This window comes from Poecilia reticulata, linkage group LG22, assembly GCF_000633615.1.
Source record: "Poecilia reticulata strain Guanapo linkage group LG22, Guppy_female_1.0+MT, whole genome shotgun sequence".
Classification (NCBI taxonomy): domain Eukaryota; kingdom Metazoa; phylum Chordata; class Actinopteri; order Cyprinodontiformes; family Poeciliidae; genus Poecilia; species Poecilia reticulata.
In genome coordinates, this window is record NC_024352.1 from 21,921,478 (window position 1) to 21,939,092 (window position 17,615).

At 39.1% G+C, this 17,615-nt stretch overlaps 2 protein-coding genes across 3 annotated transcripts in view; one reads left to right on the forward strand and one right to left on the reverse strand.

The window, feature by feature from the left end:
• six4a (SIX homeobox 4a) overlaps positions 1–4,499 on the reverse strand; it is a 10,929-nt gene extending 6,430 nt beyond the window's left edge. The window contains exons 1-2 of the mRNA XM_008400034.2: positions 3,646–4,499; positions 732–1,429 (exon numbers count right to left, since the gene is read on the reverse strand). Of these exons, the coding sequence (XP_008398256.1) occupies positions 732–1,429; positions 3,646–4,379 (1,432 nt within the window). The 5' untranslated portion in view covers positions 4,380–4,499. The remainder of the gene's footprint in view (positions 1–731; positions 1,430–3,645) is intronic.
• Positions 4,500–4,617: 118 nt separating this feature from the next.
• The window catches only part of mnat1 (MNAT1 component of CDK activating kinase), a 57,611-nt gene continuing 44,613 nt past the window's right edge, over positions 4,618–17,615 (forward strand). The window contains exons 1-3 of one of the 2 annotated variants that reach the window (XM_008400033.2): positions 4,618–4,705; positions 16,178–16,330; positions 16,682–16,755. In XM_008400033.2, the coding sequence (XP_008398255.1) occupies positions 16,197–16,330; positions 16,682–16,755 (208 nt within the window). In that variant the 5' untranslated portion in view covers positions 4,618–4,705; positions 16,178–16,196. Of the gene's footprint in view, positions 4,706–6,607; positions 6,816–16,177; positions 16,331–16,681; positions 16,756–17,615 lie in introns of those variants that run through there. The other variant, XM_008400032.2, reaches the window with a different exon arrangement.

The following is a 17,615-nucleotide window of genomic DNA, read 5'->3' on the forward strand; positions in this document are numbered from 1 at the left end:
ATATATATATAGATAGATAGATAGATAGATAGATAGATAGATAGATAGATAGATAGATAGATAGATAGATAGATATCTTTAGCATTAAAGCTAAAGAGTATGTCCTACCTAAAACTCCTCAAGTGGCATAGGTTTTGCTTCTGGTTCAAATTTTGCAGAGAAAACTTCCTTTTAAGCACCTTTTCTATCCAATTATTAATCAGTCAGTCCAAAACACAGCCAACAGTTTAGTCCAAGACTTTACTGGTGTTGAGTCAAGCAGAAAGCGTTGAATTTAGGAGTATTTTTAGCTGCAGATGCATCCTTTGCTACAAATGATAAATCATTCAGTAAAGAAATGTTATGTCATTGCATTTTAGTCAATAAAATGTTTATTTTCTTAGTTAAAAAATAAAAATAATCCTATTTCAATGTATTTCTAATATTAGAACAGAATAAACTTGAAAACAGGTTATTGAACTTAAAAAAATAGTTCATTTGTTATAAGTAATCAAATTAAAGGAAGTTTATTAAGTTATCACGATAAATAAGCTGAATTAAAGTGAGTTTGACAGAGTTGGAGCTCCATTCTCCTTATTCAGTGTGTGGTTAAATAAAACTGTCGAATGTGTCAATTTTATTACCCGATTAATCGTCATGATAATCGATCAAATAATCGTTGATTAAAATAATCGTTACTTGCAGCCTTCAAAGTAACCTTTTAAAAAGGCTCATTACTTGCTAGGGCTCACCTTGTTGAGTAATTGTTGAGGAAGATGAAGCAGACGGCAGCTGTAGAGGAGGAAGACCTACATCACTGTTGAGCAGCGTGCTGCCGTCGTTGTCAGGGACTCCGCTCGGTACCGGGACCAGACTGTAGCCGCCAAGCTGCAGAGCTGCAGACGGCGAGCTGAAGGTGAGCACAGAGGAGCCTCCGTTCTGGGCCGCCATGGTGTGGACGCCCTCCAGCTTCACCTCCGACCCGTTCACGCAGCCCGAGTAGGAGGAGTACTGCAGGACGGACTCCTCGGCGCCGCCCAGTCCCTTCTCCTGGCCCGTCTGCATGTGCATGTCCCCCCCGGAGCCACCCAGCAGCACCCCGCCGGGCGGCCTCAGGGGGTTGAACGCCAGCGGCTGGATGCCCAGATTGAGCCCGTTGAAAAGGATGTTTCCAGGCGAGTGGAGGTAGGATGAGCCGCCATTGTGAAACACGGTGGAGGAAGCATTAGTGGCTGCGAGGCTGCCGTTGTAGACGCCACCGCCGCTGGATCCTGACATCTTGATGTCGCCGATCTGCTGGATGACGACGCCCCCGTCCAGAGGTCCAGCCTGAGCCGGGAGGCTCCCGTGGGTTATCACTCCGTCTGAAGAGTTGGAGAGAGGACGAGGGGACAGCTCCTCCTGGCCCTTACTGGACTCATCCTCTGTGCTGTGGTTTCCATCAGACTCACTGCAGGGCGGCAGCAGAAAAACAGATGAGTCACAAAACAGAGAAGAAGAAACTGCATTTCCTACAACTGACTGTTTTCTGGGAAAGAAAACAAAATATTACAGCTCTGTATTATTAACAGAGTTGGGTGGTGACTAGTTATGTTTACCTGAGTAACTTTTTGGAAAAAAAAATACTTTTTACTAAGCTATACTTTTTACCTTTACTTTATTAACTTTTTTATGAAGTATTGAGTAAAATTTCTGGATTCTCTATCCGCTGCTATCCCTACAGCCCTCTATCCTGTAGGGCTGAAACGATTAATCAGATTCATTGTGATTAATCATGACTAATTGTGATTAATTGATGATTGAAATAGTTGTCAACTAATTTAGTAATTGATTAATTGTTACCTGAGGTACAAAATTTTAAAAAAAAAGAAAATTTTCTGAAAAAATAACAAATTCAGAGCAGCAATTAAGCCAAAACTGTACAAAATATGTAAACATTTAAGATTAAAAACACCTCTATTGTGTGTCAATATGTTTTGCTCAAAACTCCTCAAGTGGTATTTTTTAAATATTCACTCGTTATGCATTTTAGATAATAAAAGTTTTTATTTTCTTATTTAAAATGGAATTTATTTGCACCTTCCATAACATTTCTAATATTGTGCAGAAAGGGTTTAAATGGGGAAAAAATAAAATGTGCCAAATTTTATTTTTTATCAAATTAACTGAATAATTGATAGGTTGAACGGATGATTAATCAATTAATTGTCAGAATAAGTGATATATTACTTTAAAAAAAACTTTATTTGAAGCCTTAAGTCACTGATGAAGAACAAAGTGATTTTAACCAAAAAGTTATCAGACACAGACAAATGTTTAAGCCTGAAATGGAAAGAAAGAAATTTGGAGAATTTTTCCTTAAGTTTGTTATTTTGTAATTATGTTATTTATATGAATTATTTTCATTTTTGTCTTTAAAATACCAACATTAAATGAATATTTGAGGAGCCTTTTTACCAAATACTTTTGAGTAAGAATACATTGAAGTAGTTCTTCCTTCAGTACAGTATTTTTTTGTACTCTACCCACCTCTGGTTACTAAACTAAACAAGTTGTGACTGTTCAGCCCTCTTTACCTCATGGAGAGCTGCTCTGACAGCAGCAACAACCCTGAGACCATTTGGCGCAATAAATTCTGCAACAACAAATGGCTTGGAAGTCAAACTACAATCCACATTTTTCAGTTTTCAACAGAAACCCTCCATAAAACCACAAGGACTGAAACGCTCTTCCTTGTTATTATGGTCTCATTTTATAAAGAGTGATTAAAACAGCTGCTTTCCACCTCCTTCTCTCCCTCCTTCTCTCCCTCCCTCCAACGCAGGGCGCACACACGCACGACCAACCCCCAACCATGTGGCCCTACAAAGAAATCCACAGGTTAATAACCATTTGGAGATTAATAAAGACGTTTGTTTGTGTTTGTGTGTGTCTGTGTGTGTGTGAGGAAGGGGGTAGAAGGGGTCACCTCTACCAGGTGTGCGTCATCTTTGTTCACAGGGAAAAACATGAAAGACCAGCCCTCACATCTCTCTGTGTGTGTCTGCGGGATTATGAGATGAAGCAGAGCTGATGGAGATCCTTTTAGTCCAAGAGAAGAAAGTCATCATGAAAATAAATTATTTTCATGACTGATCTTTGCGTGTTCACGCACAGGCTCATCCAGAGTCGCCTTTTGAACTCTTTCTTCAAAGTTGCGTCCTCCTCCCGCCGGCCTGCCCGCCCGCCTGTCAGCCGGATCTCTGAGGCTTGAAGCTATTTGGTTGCCTCTGGTTTCCATGACTCTCCGCTTCGCTTGAAACCGGATCTGAACGGCAACAGCTTCATATTTCAAAACATTAAAAGCGTGCTGCTAAAGCTTTTTCTGTTCCCTAACTATTTCCACTTAATAATTCACTCCTAAACTGTGTCTGACGCGATATTCGCAGTTATTAAGTGATTAAATAACATCATTATTAAGTTTTTGTGCACTAATCCTGGACAGGGATATCGAAATGTGCGCATATAATAAAGTTATGTTGAGTTATTTTACGATGAGAGATTTAAAATTGAATTTATTAAAAGATTGTTCAGATGCGCCTTTTGCGCACATATCCTTTTGGCCGGTAAAAAGTCGGAGATGAAGACAGAAACGCGTGCATCGTGCTTTTTTCTTTGTTTCCTTACCTTTTGGACTGCGCTTCCGATGGGTTTCTGTCCCTCTGCCGCCTGTTTTTGAACCAGTTGCTGACTTGGGTCAAGGAGAGTCCGGTTATCTTGGCCAGATTCCGTTTCTCGGCTGGAGACGGATACCTGTTCTGGTTGTAGAGATCCTTCAGCGCGTTCCGCGACCTCTCCTTGAAACAATAAACCGTCTCCTCGCCGTCCCAGATAGTCCTGGGGAGAGGGTATTTTCTCCGGATCCGGTACTTATCCACGGCGCCCAGGGGTCTCCCCCGCGCCTTCTCCGCCTCCGTGTACCGGGCCTTGTACCACAGTTCCTGCAGAAAGGTGTGGTTGGACGGGTTGAAACTATGGTTCTCCAAAATACTGTAGAGCTCCTGGTAGCGCGCCTGATGGAAGGCAACGAGGGCTTGAGCTTTCAGGATGCTTTCGTTGCCGCGGAGCAGGTCGCTTTGGGGTAAGGACCACAAGAACCTCGCCAGCCGGTCCACGTTGCCCCCCTGCTGCAGCGCCTCGCACACGCACGCCACTTGCTCCGGGGAGAAAGCCAGGGAGGAAGCGGCGCTCACCAGCAGCTCCGTGCGCACCGCGTCGGCGTTGGGAGCCGTGCGCTCCATGGACAACTCCGCCGCGTCCAGCGCCACCAGCTTGATGCTCTCACGCTTATCCACCTCCTTCACATTTTCCCTCTTGATGTCATTCACTGCCGTGACCTCTCCAGCAGAAGAAGAAGACATTTTTTTTGTTCGAGCCTTCCCTGGCAGAGTCACTCCTCCCCGCTCGATCAGGTTACCTCCTCGCCATGCGAACCCGATCGGATATCTGACAGCAGCTGTAAGCAGATATCTCTCTCTCCCCTCTTCCTTCCAACGTGACTTTTACTCTGCGGGGACTGGGGCTGGAGGGAGATACGCTGGGGTCTATCTGAAGGAGAGCCACGCCATTGGCCGCTGAGGGCCCCAGGAGGGAGGAGCGAGCGCGATTCATGCGCGAATGTTTGGCTTTCAGCTGTCAGTCATGGAGCTTCCAGCAGGGCTTTATTCCCGGCGCTCACCTGTGCAAGGTGAGTGCTTCTGGGATCGTGGGAACGGGAAGTTCTTGTTGCCTCTGTTCTCAGTAGCTGCATTGCATGAAGGTATGCACAAAAGTGTTTTTATTCCCACATCAAGGCAGGGAAATCCAAGGGGAAATATGGGAGTGCTCTCATTAAGTTTCTCCAAAGACAATGCAAACAAAGGGAACGGTCCTGCTCATTGTTATTTTGAATATTTTGCTGCTGCTGCTGGCGTCAACAGAAAACACATTTTAAATGTGGAAAAAAACTCAATTGCTCTTGCCAACCTAAGCAAATAAAACCAGATTCATTCAGCATAGTAAAATGAGTTCCTGCTAAAAAACCATAAACCACAAACTATTTATAAACTGATTTGATCTGGTCAGGCTTTGTAAAAAAAAAATACCACGAATCTTTACAATTCACTTAAATGCACTTGATGCATAAATGGAACAAACGTCAGATATGATCTACAGGTGCAACATTTTTATTGGCCTATTTAAAATTAACAGCAATATTTTGATATTAATAGTAAATAATAATTTAATCTAATGTGACTGTGGAGTTTTCTTATAATTGAAAATATATATATTTTCCAAAAATTTTTAATCTATAACAAGATACTTGTAAAACCATTTTGAACTGTTAAAATAAGAGGCTTATTTGTACAGTTTAGTTGTCACATGGATTAGGAAAATTAATCATTTAAAATAGAATCAAATTTAATTATTGAGATTATTTTTGCTCATCTGCAATTTTTACAACCCAACATATTGCACTTATATTAATAGACATATGAAATTATGAAGGAGTTAATGAATCAAATAGATTAAACTCCGCATAGTTTGACCTCAGACAGTTTAAAGAAGAGAAAATATGAGTAATTTAATGTTTTTTCATGGCTAATCAGACTTTGGGACATGGAGAAAAGGTGGGATTAATTAAATGTACACTTTTATTTCCAATCTGTTTGAGATATATGAACTTATTTTAAACCATATTGTTGCTTATTTTAGTATTTTTTTAACCTGTTTTCTTAATTTTTATATTAATTAGCTTCTGTAATGCTTGAAATATTAAATATTTCTGTTTTTATTTCTTATTCTGAAATACTTATGATAATCTGATTTATTTTTTTACATAAAAGCTTAACAAAAAATTCTCAATCAGTTTTTTCTACATTTAATGCAACATTTGGTCTTTATTGTTTAAATGGAAAATGGACAAATTGAGTGAAGGAAAAAATACATATATAAAAATGCAATAACCTGACTATTCACACCTTTTTCAAAGCACTTTTTGATTCATCTCCAGCAATCCTGGCAGCTTTTCTACATTTCTAAAGTCATATTTCACAGAAATGTGTCAAAGGATCTTACTGGACAAATGTATCAGTGAGGAGAAAGAGAGAACAAAAAGCACATTGAAAACCTCTGCAAATCTGATGGGAGAAAAATGTATATACATCAAAAGAAGAATGTATGTGGTGGTGGTGGCGGTATCATGCTGTGGGGTGACTTTTTTGTTGTTTTTTTTCAGAATGGAGTTAAGGTTTTTGTCTAGGTGGATGAATTTATCAGTAGTACAAGCACCAACTGAATCCTTTACATGTCTGCTTAAAAGATGAAGATGGATTTTATTTTTCTTTACGGCACTTTGGTCCACTGTGATTGTTTTAAAGTGCTGGATAAGAAAAGTTTAGTTTATGCTGAAATCAAGTCAAATGTAATGGTTTTAATGGTATTCTCATTCTCAATAAACCTCTAAGCAGAGGTTTCATAAACTAGATGAAGGTGTGGGAAGCTAGGAAAGAGGATTGAAAACAGAAATTAAGTTGTGGGTTTTGTATATACCTCAATACTCCTGCAGTCTGCTGCGCCTGTCCGAGGAGTAGGAACCATTGTTATTAGAGGCGTTTCCAGTGGGAGCGTTCTCAGAGTGACACTTCGGTCCTCCTCAGTGGACGCTCACAGATGTTGACGTTTTCGGAAGCTGGTTTCTGACAGAAATAATAAAAATAATAATAAAAGATGGACGACCAGGGCTGTCCGAGATGTAAGACCACCAAGTACAGGAACCCGTCGCTGAAGCTGATGGTGAACGTCTGCGGCCACACGCTGTAAGTCCTCCAACCGCCCCAGAAAGCAGCAGCAGGGGGATCATTTCTGTAAAACAGGGCAGAGTTTACAGAAATAACCCACAGGGAAGCTGAGAGGCGCCACTTAAATGTCAGTAGATGATATTTTTTAAATCATATTTTACCGTTAAATCTGAGTGTGAACGGTTTAAGTTGGAGCTGTCGTTCATTTCAGGCAAGTTAAGTCAAGACGACAATTTTTTTTTTCTCTATGGAGAAATATTCTGGTCAAGGTTTGAGGCAGTAGAGTATCCAAAAATGTACTAAAGTAAGAGTCGCACTACTTCGACATATTTCTACTGAAGTAAATGTAAAAAGTAGCCATCCAATAAATTACTAAAGTAAGAGTAAATAAGTATTTGGTAAAAAGTCTACTCAAATGAACGATCATTTAATAAAGTGGAAATGTTGGCATTTTAAGAACCAGAATGACAATAATTCACATAAGTAACAAAACATAGCAAAAACAGGCAAACATAAATTATTTACAAATCAGTTTCTTTCAATGAAAAACTTTTAAAACTTTAACCAAAACTGTGTGTGTCTGTGTCTGGTGGATGTTTGATTAAAACACGTTTGTCCTTCATTCAGTGAAGTAGAGAATACAGAAATTTTTACTCAAGTAAGAGTAGCAATACTTCATAATAAAATTACTCAAGCAAAAGTAAAAAGTTCAGTGTAGTAAAAATACTCCTAAAAGTAATTATTTTCAAAAATGTTACTCAAGTAAACGTACCCAACTCTGCTTTGAGGACATGTTTTTGTGTTAATTCAGATGATTTAGAAGTCGAATAATTGTAAATGTGTGCAGCGTTAACTTTCGGTGTGTATTCAATAATAATACATTGAGGTACAGTATATGTTCTAATATTAAATCCTGTTAGCAGGCCTCAAACACAACATAAAACAGAGATGCACAGTTGTTGTCATGCAACGTTTGTTTTATATTCAGTCAGTGGATGAAATATAAAACAACCCCATTAAAAGGCATAATCAGAAGATATGTTGATAAAATCTAGAAACAAAGCACAAAAAAGAATAAACCAAATTACATCAATTTACTTCAATATGTTTGTTAAATATCTTAACGGTGAACCCACATTTTCTTTTCAGTGATCATCCCACTACTTTACAGAACCTTTAGAAATATCCGCCTATTAAAATCCTTATAGGTTTTGGCATAAAGAACCAGGAAATTACATCTAACTGACTAAATATATTATTGATTGCAAAGTTTGTATGAATACCACCTGAAATGTGATTTGTAGAATTGCTGCAGAATTAAGTGGGAGAAGAAGAAGAAGCATCCATATAAATAAGGTCATAAGAGGAAATCATGAGGATGCACAAATAAAAACAATTGGTGCTTGTGCAATGCAAAAGTATCACTTACTCTGCATAACAGTTTGTAGATTTGAAAGTCTCATCTTGACTCCTCTAACTCAAACATCCTTCAAGTTGTTGCCAAGCAGCTCAATCTTTTCTCCAGAAGACATTTGGATTGTCAAAACACTGAAAAACACAAAATCTTACCAATAATTTTTGGTCTAGTTTTTTTGTGCAAATATCTTAAACACTTGAAATAAAATAAAACTAATTTACAAGCAAGATGTAAGAGCTTGTATAAAGTAAATAATTTCTTAATATTTATGAAAAAGTGCTAGATTATTTCACTTATAATGTTGGAAAATGTCTTGTTATAAGTAAAATAATCTGGAACTTATACTTTTTCATCAATATTAAGGATTTATTTACTTTAAGCACGCTCCTATATCTTGCTGAAAACTTGTTTGTAAGTTACTTTTGTCTTATTTCATGTCTAAGATATTTGCAGTAGAAACTAGACCAAAAATACTTGGAATGATTTTGTGTTTTTGCAGATTTCACTCCAGCAGTTTCTCATTTATGGTGGACTTGAACATATGCATGGAGATCCTTTCATTTTAGGGCAACGTTTTTTTACCTCAACACCATGAACCATCCCCAGCTGTATTTTCTTCTCATCTATGTGAGATTTATATAGTTTCTCATTATTGGCTGCAGTTTGCAGAAGGTTAGACATAGAAGCAGCTCTCTGATGCCGCGGTGGCCTGATCAGCGTGACTTTTCTGACCCACCTTCTGCTTATTGAGCGTGGTACCATTTGGAAGTGGCCGTGCTTCGTCATCAGGTCAGCGAGGGCTCATAACTCCTCCCGCCTCAGTCTGGATGGAGAGCTACATGCAGAAAATTAAACGATTCTGCAAATGAAGCAATTTTAAGCAGCGCCCTGGATCAGGTCACCTTGGCTTTGCTCCTGCTGGGAGCAGACTGTTTATCTGGTTTTTTATTTTTTATTTCTGTCATCTCTAATATCATTCGGTGGATGTTTTGAAACATGTTTTGTAAGTTTGGATGAATTGATTTGATCTAAATTGAAATGTTTAACAACGTCTCTTTCATGTGACATTGTAATTATTCGTTTAATAAATTGAATTAAACTGAATTTTTGAGAAATATTCAATTTAAATGCTTGTGTTTTGCTTTTGAACTGTTGATTGAGCTAAACAAACCCTGGAGGTTTTAGTTTCTCCTCCATGAATCTAAATTTAAACTCCGCTAGACGTCGCTTTGGAAGACACTGATTAAGCTTAATGTGTTTTACTTACTATGTTAACAGAATGATATCAAACTCTTGTTCTTTGGACATGGTGCAGATTAGGACTGAAATGATTAGACGGATTAAATGTGATTAATCGATAATTGAAATAATCGTCAACAAATTTAGTCATCAATTAATTGCTAACTGGAAGATTCAGACTTAAAAAAGGAAATTTACTGAAAAGCAAAGTATTCAGTCAAAATTGTACAAAAATATACACATTTAGCATTTAAAATTAATAAACTTCATGTAAACCTGTTGAAGTAATCAATTAAAATTAAAATAAGCTCCGTAATTTCCAGTCTGATGATTAATATTTTTTAAGGGTAATTTTGTTTACAGAGACATTATAATCATATTATATAATCATACATTATAATCATATTTTTATTTATGGTTTTTGTTGTGTGTATATTTTTTATTTCAGTTTTATTTACTGCTTTTGTTTTTTATTTTATATTGGATATTTAAAATATCTTCAAGCTCCAATTTTAGTTTTCACAAAATAAAATTTTGTTGTTTTTTGAGAGAGCAAATTTGCATTATTATGCCATTTTCAATGTATTACTTGAAAATGGTCTCAAAACAGCAATGTTGTCATTTATCATTGTCTGACCATCAGTGCTGGTTTTAAATGCTCTAATGTAGCTGCAGGATTTAATATGGTTGATTGCGGCATTTTATTGGACTGATTTGTGTTTCTGGAAACATTTTTAGTTGTCCAGCTCAAATCTCAAATTCTAGTAGAACTTTGTGGACAGTACAATTTAAAATTTTGTTGCCAAAGTTTTTGGCAATATTTCAGAGAGTGATAGAAAAAAAAGGAACATTTTTACATTTATTATCAAATTGTTGTAAAGCTAACCAACTGACCCTGATCCAAAGCTGTGGCCTGGTTCTTACTGTGAATTGTCAACCCGCGCCCAGCTTGAGGTTCTTTACGCATTCTTCTTGGTGAAACATGTCTGCAGTTGATACAGTTATGGTTTTCTTCTTAAAGAAACTGTTTTTCTAGATAAAACTTTTGTTGGTCTTCCTGAATCCCATCATTTCCCACTTCTTAATTTCACTTTGAACGTTGGTGACTATTTTCCTTAGATATCTTTTTACATCTTTTTTCTGTTTTATGACATTCAGCTAAACTCTTTCGGATCCCTTTATGATTAATTTGTTTCCCCCATGGCTATAAACTCAAATGTCAGTGAGGATAGTTACTCATTTAACCAGTCTTAACTAGCTTTCCAGGTTAGGTAATCAGGGTTATTTGTAAGAATCACCACAATTCTTTGACAGTATACGGCTTCACCTAGTTATGTGCACAGCTGTGCAGTGTGGAGTTCCACAAGGTTCAGTTTTAGGTCCCATATTTTTATGGCACTGTGGGATGGTATCATCAGAAAATATCACATTAATTTTTAGAGCTGTGTTGATGAGAAAGACATCAATGTTGATGATGACCTGAGATTCATTTATTCTCTTTTTATTTTAATACATTTTAGAAGTTTAGATGCCTGAGGATATTCTTTATTTAGGACAGAACTCGGTTGAAGACAGTAATAGAAGAAGCTCAGAATATTTTATCACCAGTTTCGTCTGAGTTTCTCTCTCGGTCCAATGCAGATATACTAAGACACGCTTTTATAACATGCAGAATCGATTACTGTAATGCACTGCTTTCTGGGCCTCCCAAGAAGAGCTTAACTTCACTGCAGATGCTACAACATTCAGCTGAATGCAGGCCAGGATCAGAAATCAAGCTCACATCACACTGATTCTGTGCTTTGACTTTATTAGCTTTGGAAGATGCTTATTTTTCTCTCATCTTCTGCAAAGCAATTTGTTTCTCACTTTTAGGTTTGAAAAGCCATCTATTAATAAATCTCATTGATTGGGATGTAAGTAAAGGTGCTTTCCCATTTAGTCCGCTTTAATCGAACTCTAGTTCTAGAAGGTGCGGTTCATTTGTGTGAATAATTGAACTCTGATGTGAAAATAACTGAACTCTGGTGCTGTTTGAACGCGTATGTGAACGCCAAGCGGACCAGAGGCCGCTCCAAACGGAGGAAGCGGACCGAAGCGCAGGTAAATACAACCAAAGCAAATTTGCTGCTAGCAGCAGAAATGGCTCATGGTCTTTTACCAAAAACAAAAGGGAAATCCTACATCTGTTAAAATCTGTTCCTACACCATTTTTGTTTACATTTCATGAAAAAGAAAGATGCGTGCATGTCTTCTTCAGAGGTTTTTCTGTCGTTTCCTGCAGTGGTTCTTGGTGTACCGCCCCCACAGGAGAGGAGGTGAATAGGATTGTCAATGAGTTTCGTTTGACACAGAGCAGTGTGAAAGAGAACTGCAGCAGCTGAAATTGTGACAAATGTTGACATGTTGGTCCCTAACAAAACAGGACTACCGGTTTATCAGGTGTGAAAACCTCCTAATGGGCTCGACACACCAGCAGTGACGAACGACAGTGTAAAGCCATGAACCCAACACACGGCAACAGCAGCGACGCGACAAAAATGTAACATTTTTCAACTTTCTTGTATCGCTTCACTAGCCTGAATGTACACTTCTACATGTACAAGCTCAAACTTTCACATACACAAACTTCGACAGTCGCTTGGCAGGAGGAGGGCAACGATTGTCGCCTCATCGCTCCAGTTTTACAGGAAATGGATGGAGAATTAGCGGCGGTGTCTCGTCTGTCGAGCACCTTAAGTTTGAAAAGCGATCCAGGTAACACTTTATTTGCAGGGGTGTCCATAAGTCTAACATGACACTGTTGTAAACATAAAGGAGTCTTCGTGAATCTTACGACTGTTGTCATAAAGAGTCACTCGGTAAATAATGACACTTTTAATACAAAGTTGACACGTTCAGTGGACTTTTAATTCAACATTTAGTGCTATTTTGAATTAAAAGTGTCTTTACCCAATGACACTTGATGACAACAGTCGTAAACATTCATGAAGACTCCTTCATGTTCATGATAGGTGTTATGTTAGTCATGCATACCCCTTCAAATAAAGGGTTACCCCATGTAAACAAGACAGTTTGTAGATTCTGGTAGCTTTGGACCTACTGAAGTCTACATGGACTCCATCTTTGGTTTGGGAAGGTCAAGAGCTCTATCACAGCAACCCATAGGTCCGTTATGCTTTGTCTCTTTCTTGCGGGTAGGTAGAGTTAGGATGTAGTGGTGTTAGTCTCTTTGCTGAGCCAGTATTGCCTTGTTTACCTTCCTATTACCCCTCAACCCCCTCTGCGACCTGCTGACAGCTGCAGATGAAGAGATAGGAGCCTGGAGCTCTGAGCAGGACAGGTGAGAGAGGGAGGTGTCCAAAGCACTCTGTCAGCAACAACAGCCCTGGGACATAGAGATGGCAAGCTGTTACTTCTGAAACGTCTTTCTGTCTGAGCGGGGTTATATCTCTGAACATGAAAGCTGGCACAGAGCAGAAGATGGAAAAGTCTCCTCCCTTTATTTTAAGGGGTCATCTCTCTGCTCTAGAGTTACACAGGATTTGCCCCTTAGAGGGTTCTGTTGTGTGGTCCATTTATGGGGCAGGGGGCAAGCTACGCCCCGCTTCTTGCCCTGTGTTGATGAATGGGCTCTTTGTGGGCCTGTGGAAACAAGCAGAATCTCTCCATCCACCTCCATATGGCGAGGTCTATAGATCTGCTGTAGCCTGAGGCCGCAGTGAACATCTGCCTGTTCCAGGACTCGCTCCCAACTCAGAGACACCAACTGGACACCACACATGCTTCTGGCTGTCGGTTTGCTTTCATTTTCAACGTCTCAGCGTGGCTACGGCCAAGCCAAACTGACACATGAGAGCATTAGCGCTTTAAGTTGCGGCAGGTTGGGCTTGTTTGACCCTTATTGGAAGCGTTAGGTGTAAACAGAGAAATTCCACGTGTCTGCACTTTCCTCTCTAGCTGTGTTTTCTGCTTTGCGTCTTGCTGATGAGGTGAAACGTCTTGCATGACTGTCCCGAATGTTTGTGTCTTTCTTGAACTTTTCACTTGGCTCGATTTGGCGGCAATGAAGTGACTCAGGCATACCGTCAGTGAGGTGTACAGAGAAATTCGTCTTTCCTCTAGTAATTCTGAATAATGCTGGTGCTCGGAAACCAGATGTCCATTTTTGTGAGGGTGGTCATGAGCTGGAAGTTGGATTTCTGTGGCAATAAAGCTCCACGGAGACTTAATTAAAAGAGCGACTGTGCAAACGTTTATCCACCCTCTTCAGCCCGTCAGGGGGACATAAAGGGACATTCCCATTATCTGCAGTCTCCACTCTTCACTGGAGTGTGACTGATGGGTAAACGCCTACCTGCATAAAGGTGTGATTGATGGTTAAATTCAGGTCTGTGCCCTCAGGTGAGCCTGATGATCACATGATGTAGAAAATGGTCCAGATTAAAAAGAATCACTGATTGCTTTGAGTATTATGTGAGAAGGTGAAGTCCAGCTGAAAAACTCATTGTGACTCTGCTGTTTTGTCCCATATGTGGTCTCGAAAATCTATTGAGTAAATTTTTCCACACTTAAAATGTCTCAGTGCATAAAATACATTTTTTATATCAGGCAAAGATAGCGTGAGAAAATACAAGGAGCAGTTTTCAAATCATGTAATTTATTTAAAAAATACAATTATCCAAAAAACATGGCAGTGTAGTAATCACCTCTAAACCTAAAACCTGATTGTGTTCAGAGTTATTATGCACGAAGTGTCAGTTTATGTCATACTACTGTGTATAAATCATATTTAGGTCTAGACTTTGACTAGGCCGTTCCAAAACCTTCATGCTTGATACTTGAGGGTGTTTTCACACCCGGTAGATTTGGGTCGATTGGGGACTAAAATTGTGACATTTGTTACATTTCCAGCTGCTGTGGTTTGCTTTCAAACTGATCCAAAACCCTTGAAAAACCTGTCTTCTCCTGCCCTGTGGGGGCGTTGCACCAAGAACCACTGAAGGAAACGACACAAACGCCTACAAAGAAGACATGAGCAAAATGTAAAAAAATAAATAAAGTGCTTCAGATTTGAGTGGTTGTAGGATTTCTCTTTTGTCTTTGGTAAAAGATCAAGAGCCATTTCTCTCACTAGCTCTAGACTTTGATTTGATTTGATTTGGTTGTATTTACCCAGATTTCCCTGTACTATAGTCCACTTCCTGCTTTTGGAGCGTTCGCTGGTCCACTTGGTGTTCACATATACATTCAAACAGCACTAGAGTTCACTTTAACCAAACTTAGACTTTGGTTTTTAGGTGGACCAGTTTTCTTTTTACTGGTTCCTTGGATTATTGTCCTCCTGTGTTACCCAACTTGAATTCATGTTTGCATCAAATTTACTATTGTCCCTGGACAAGAGTAAATTGTCCAGGGACTGAGCAGCAAAGCATCCTCAGATCATCACACTACCACCACCATGTTTGACTGTTCTACTTCTAAAGTGCTGGTCATTATATACCGGTCCACAGAACACTTTCCCAAAAGTTTGGGGGATCATAAAGATATTTTCTTGGTAAGCGAAAATACCAAGAAATTGGTATTTTCTTGTTTGGTCCATTTTTGTTTTGGACCAAACAAAAATGGAAGCCATTTTGTCCAAGTCTTATTATTGTTGACCCGTAAACTCTGACTTTTAGGAAACCAAGTGAGACTTGGAGCTTTAGATGTTCTGGGTTTTTCTGTGACTGCCTGGATGAGTTGTTGATGCTCTCTTGTAGTAATTTTGGTAGGCCGACCACTCCTGGAAAGATTTGCCACTCCATTTCTCGCTAATGTTTGCTGGAGTCCAAAAGCCTTAGAAACCATTTCCAGGCTGAAGAACTGGAAGAAAATTTGTTTCTCATCTGTTCTTGAAATTCTTGAGAACATGTTTTTTAAAATCTGTTAACACACTCCATGTTGTCAGACGGATAATAGATTGAAACTTTTTGAAAAAATGGAATAAAAACATTTAATTCATGATTTAACAAATGGGATAATTACTTTTCCACTAAAGCTGGGTTGGTTTGAAAAGTTAAATTTCTCGTAATAAATTTTATGCTCGGTTTCAATGTTGAAGGTCTCAAACTTTATGGATAATAATAATAAAAAATAAACAAATGGCAGATGTATATCGTCACTTTCCCAAAATAGTGAGTAAAATAAAGTGATTTTGGCAAAAAGAAAAAAAAATCACTACATCTTTCTCTCCAATAGATGTTTTGGCCATAGTCTTAAAAATTTGGCAATATGATAGTTAAAATCACAAATATTTCATCTTATAATACTTCCTTTAATCAGGGGATGAAGGAAAACTCAAACACCTGAAATATTCCAAAGTTACTCAACATATAATCTGTCCTGGGATGAGTTCTGCACAAATTACTGAGCTGGATTTCTCTCATGTTACGCAACCTGGCAGAATGGTTGAGGTCTGCTGAAACAACAATAAAGCAAACGTTTTTCCAGCGCAGACAGACACTCCGCTGATGGGGTGTTGGGACTAATTTGCTCTTGTCTGAGAGTGCGAGGCGGCCTAATCGACATTCCAAGCGTAATCCCGGCCATCTTTGAGCACTTAGGAGAAATATTCTGATCCCCCATTATCGCCCGCTGCTGCATTATTGCCTCGTTTCTTGGAGAAATGAAAACTGTATTTGCACATGAAGCTGTGTCGCCGACGTTCTGCTTGTTGCCTTAGATGCGAGAACTGTGTGGAGATGCTGTTTGTGCGTGGCTCGGGGAACTGCGTGCAATGCGACACGCCTCTGAGGAAGAGCAACTTCCGCGTGCAGCTCTTCGAAGACGCAACTGTGGACAAGGAGGTAGAGATCCGCAAGAAGGTGATGAAAATGTGAGTGAGTTTGGGTCGAGGGGTGGGCATTAGGGGTGTGGTTCTCTGTGTTTATATGTTACTCCAGGCCTCCTCCCACTTCTTAAGCTGCCTTTGTCTTCCTCATTACACTGTTTGTTTTGTAGACAATGAGTCTCCCCGGGGGGTGAGGGCGGAGGCTCTTTCTCTGCCAGATTTTTACTCCGCAGCCCCTCCCTGTCCTCTTTCACTCCATCTTATCAGTGTTTTAATAGCCCCTTAATTGAGATCTAATGTATGTGTGTATTGGGCAGAATGCAGAGATGGTTTATAAAATGGTTGATTTAATGGATGCTGTTACTGTCGGTGATTGCTCCTCTTGTTTCTCTGCAGCTACAATAAAAGAGAGTTCGACTTCCCCAGCCTGAGAGACTATAACGACTATCTGGAGCAGGTGGAGGACATAGGTAGGAACAGGAAGGCCTCAGACTGGAATAACCAATGTCTTCTCATCAAAGACCGATTGGATCTGGGAGTACAAGCCCCTCTGAGGACTTTCAGCCTGGATGGACTGAGGGTCACCATTAATCTCCAATCACTATTTTTGCAAAAAAAAAGCAAAAAAGCATCCCAAATATTTTTCATAGGGTGTACCACAAGGCTCTATTATTGCCCCACTAGTTTTCAAACTTTATCTCCTGCTGCTGGGAGCTGTCTTTTGAAAACTTGTAACATGACAGAGTATTTTTGTCTAGTTGTTAGTGCAGATATCTTAGTAGAGTTGAGATAAGAAAAAACTAACTTACAAGTAGCTTTTCAGCACGATGTGGGAGCTTGATTTAAGACATTAATTCTTTAATATTGTTAAAAAAAATAACTGGCTCTACTGGCATATTATGAAAGATGTTTGCATTGGGGTGTACTGCAGGGCTCTGAACTTGGTCACTTCTTTTTTCACTGCTGGGAGCTATCCTTTGAAATATTGTTACTTCACTTATATCAAGATATTTTTCCTACATTATAATTTAAATAATCTGCCAGTGGAACTACTACTTTTTAAAAATCAATATTAAGAAATTACTGACTTAAAACAAGCTCTTATATCTTGCTGGAAAGTTACTTGTTAGTTTCTTTCTTATTTCAAGTGTACTAATATAGCTGCACTAGAAACTAGACCAAAAATACCTTATAAAGTTTAGTTTTTGCAGTCAATTTCTTTCCATATGCTGCTGATTGCCAGCTTTATTTCCTCCTAAACACTCTGAGCCATCCTCTGTTAAGCTTTTTATTATTCTAAGTGATGTTCAGTCATGGATGACTTTAAATT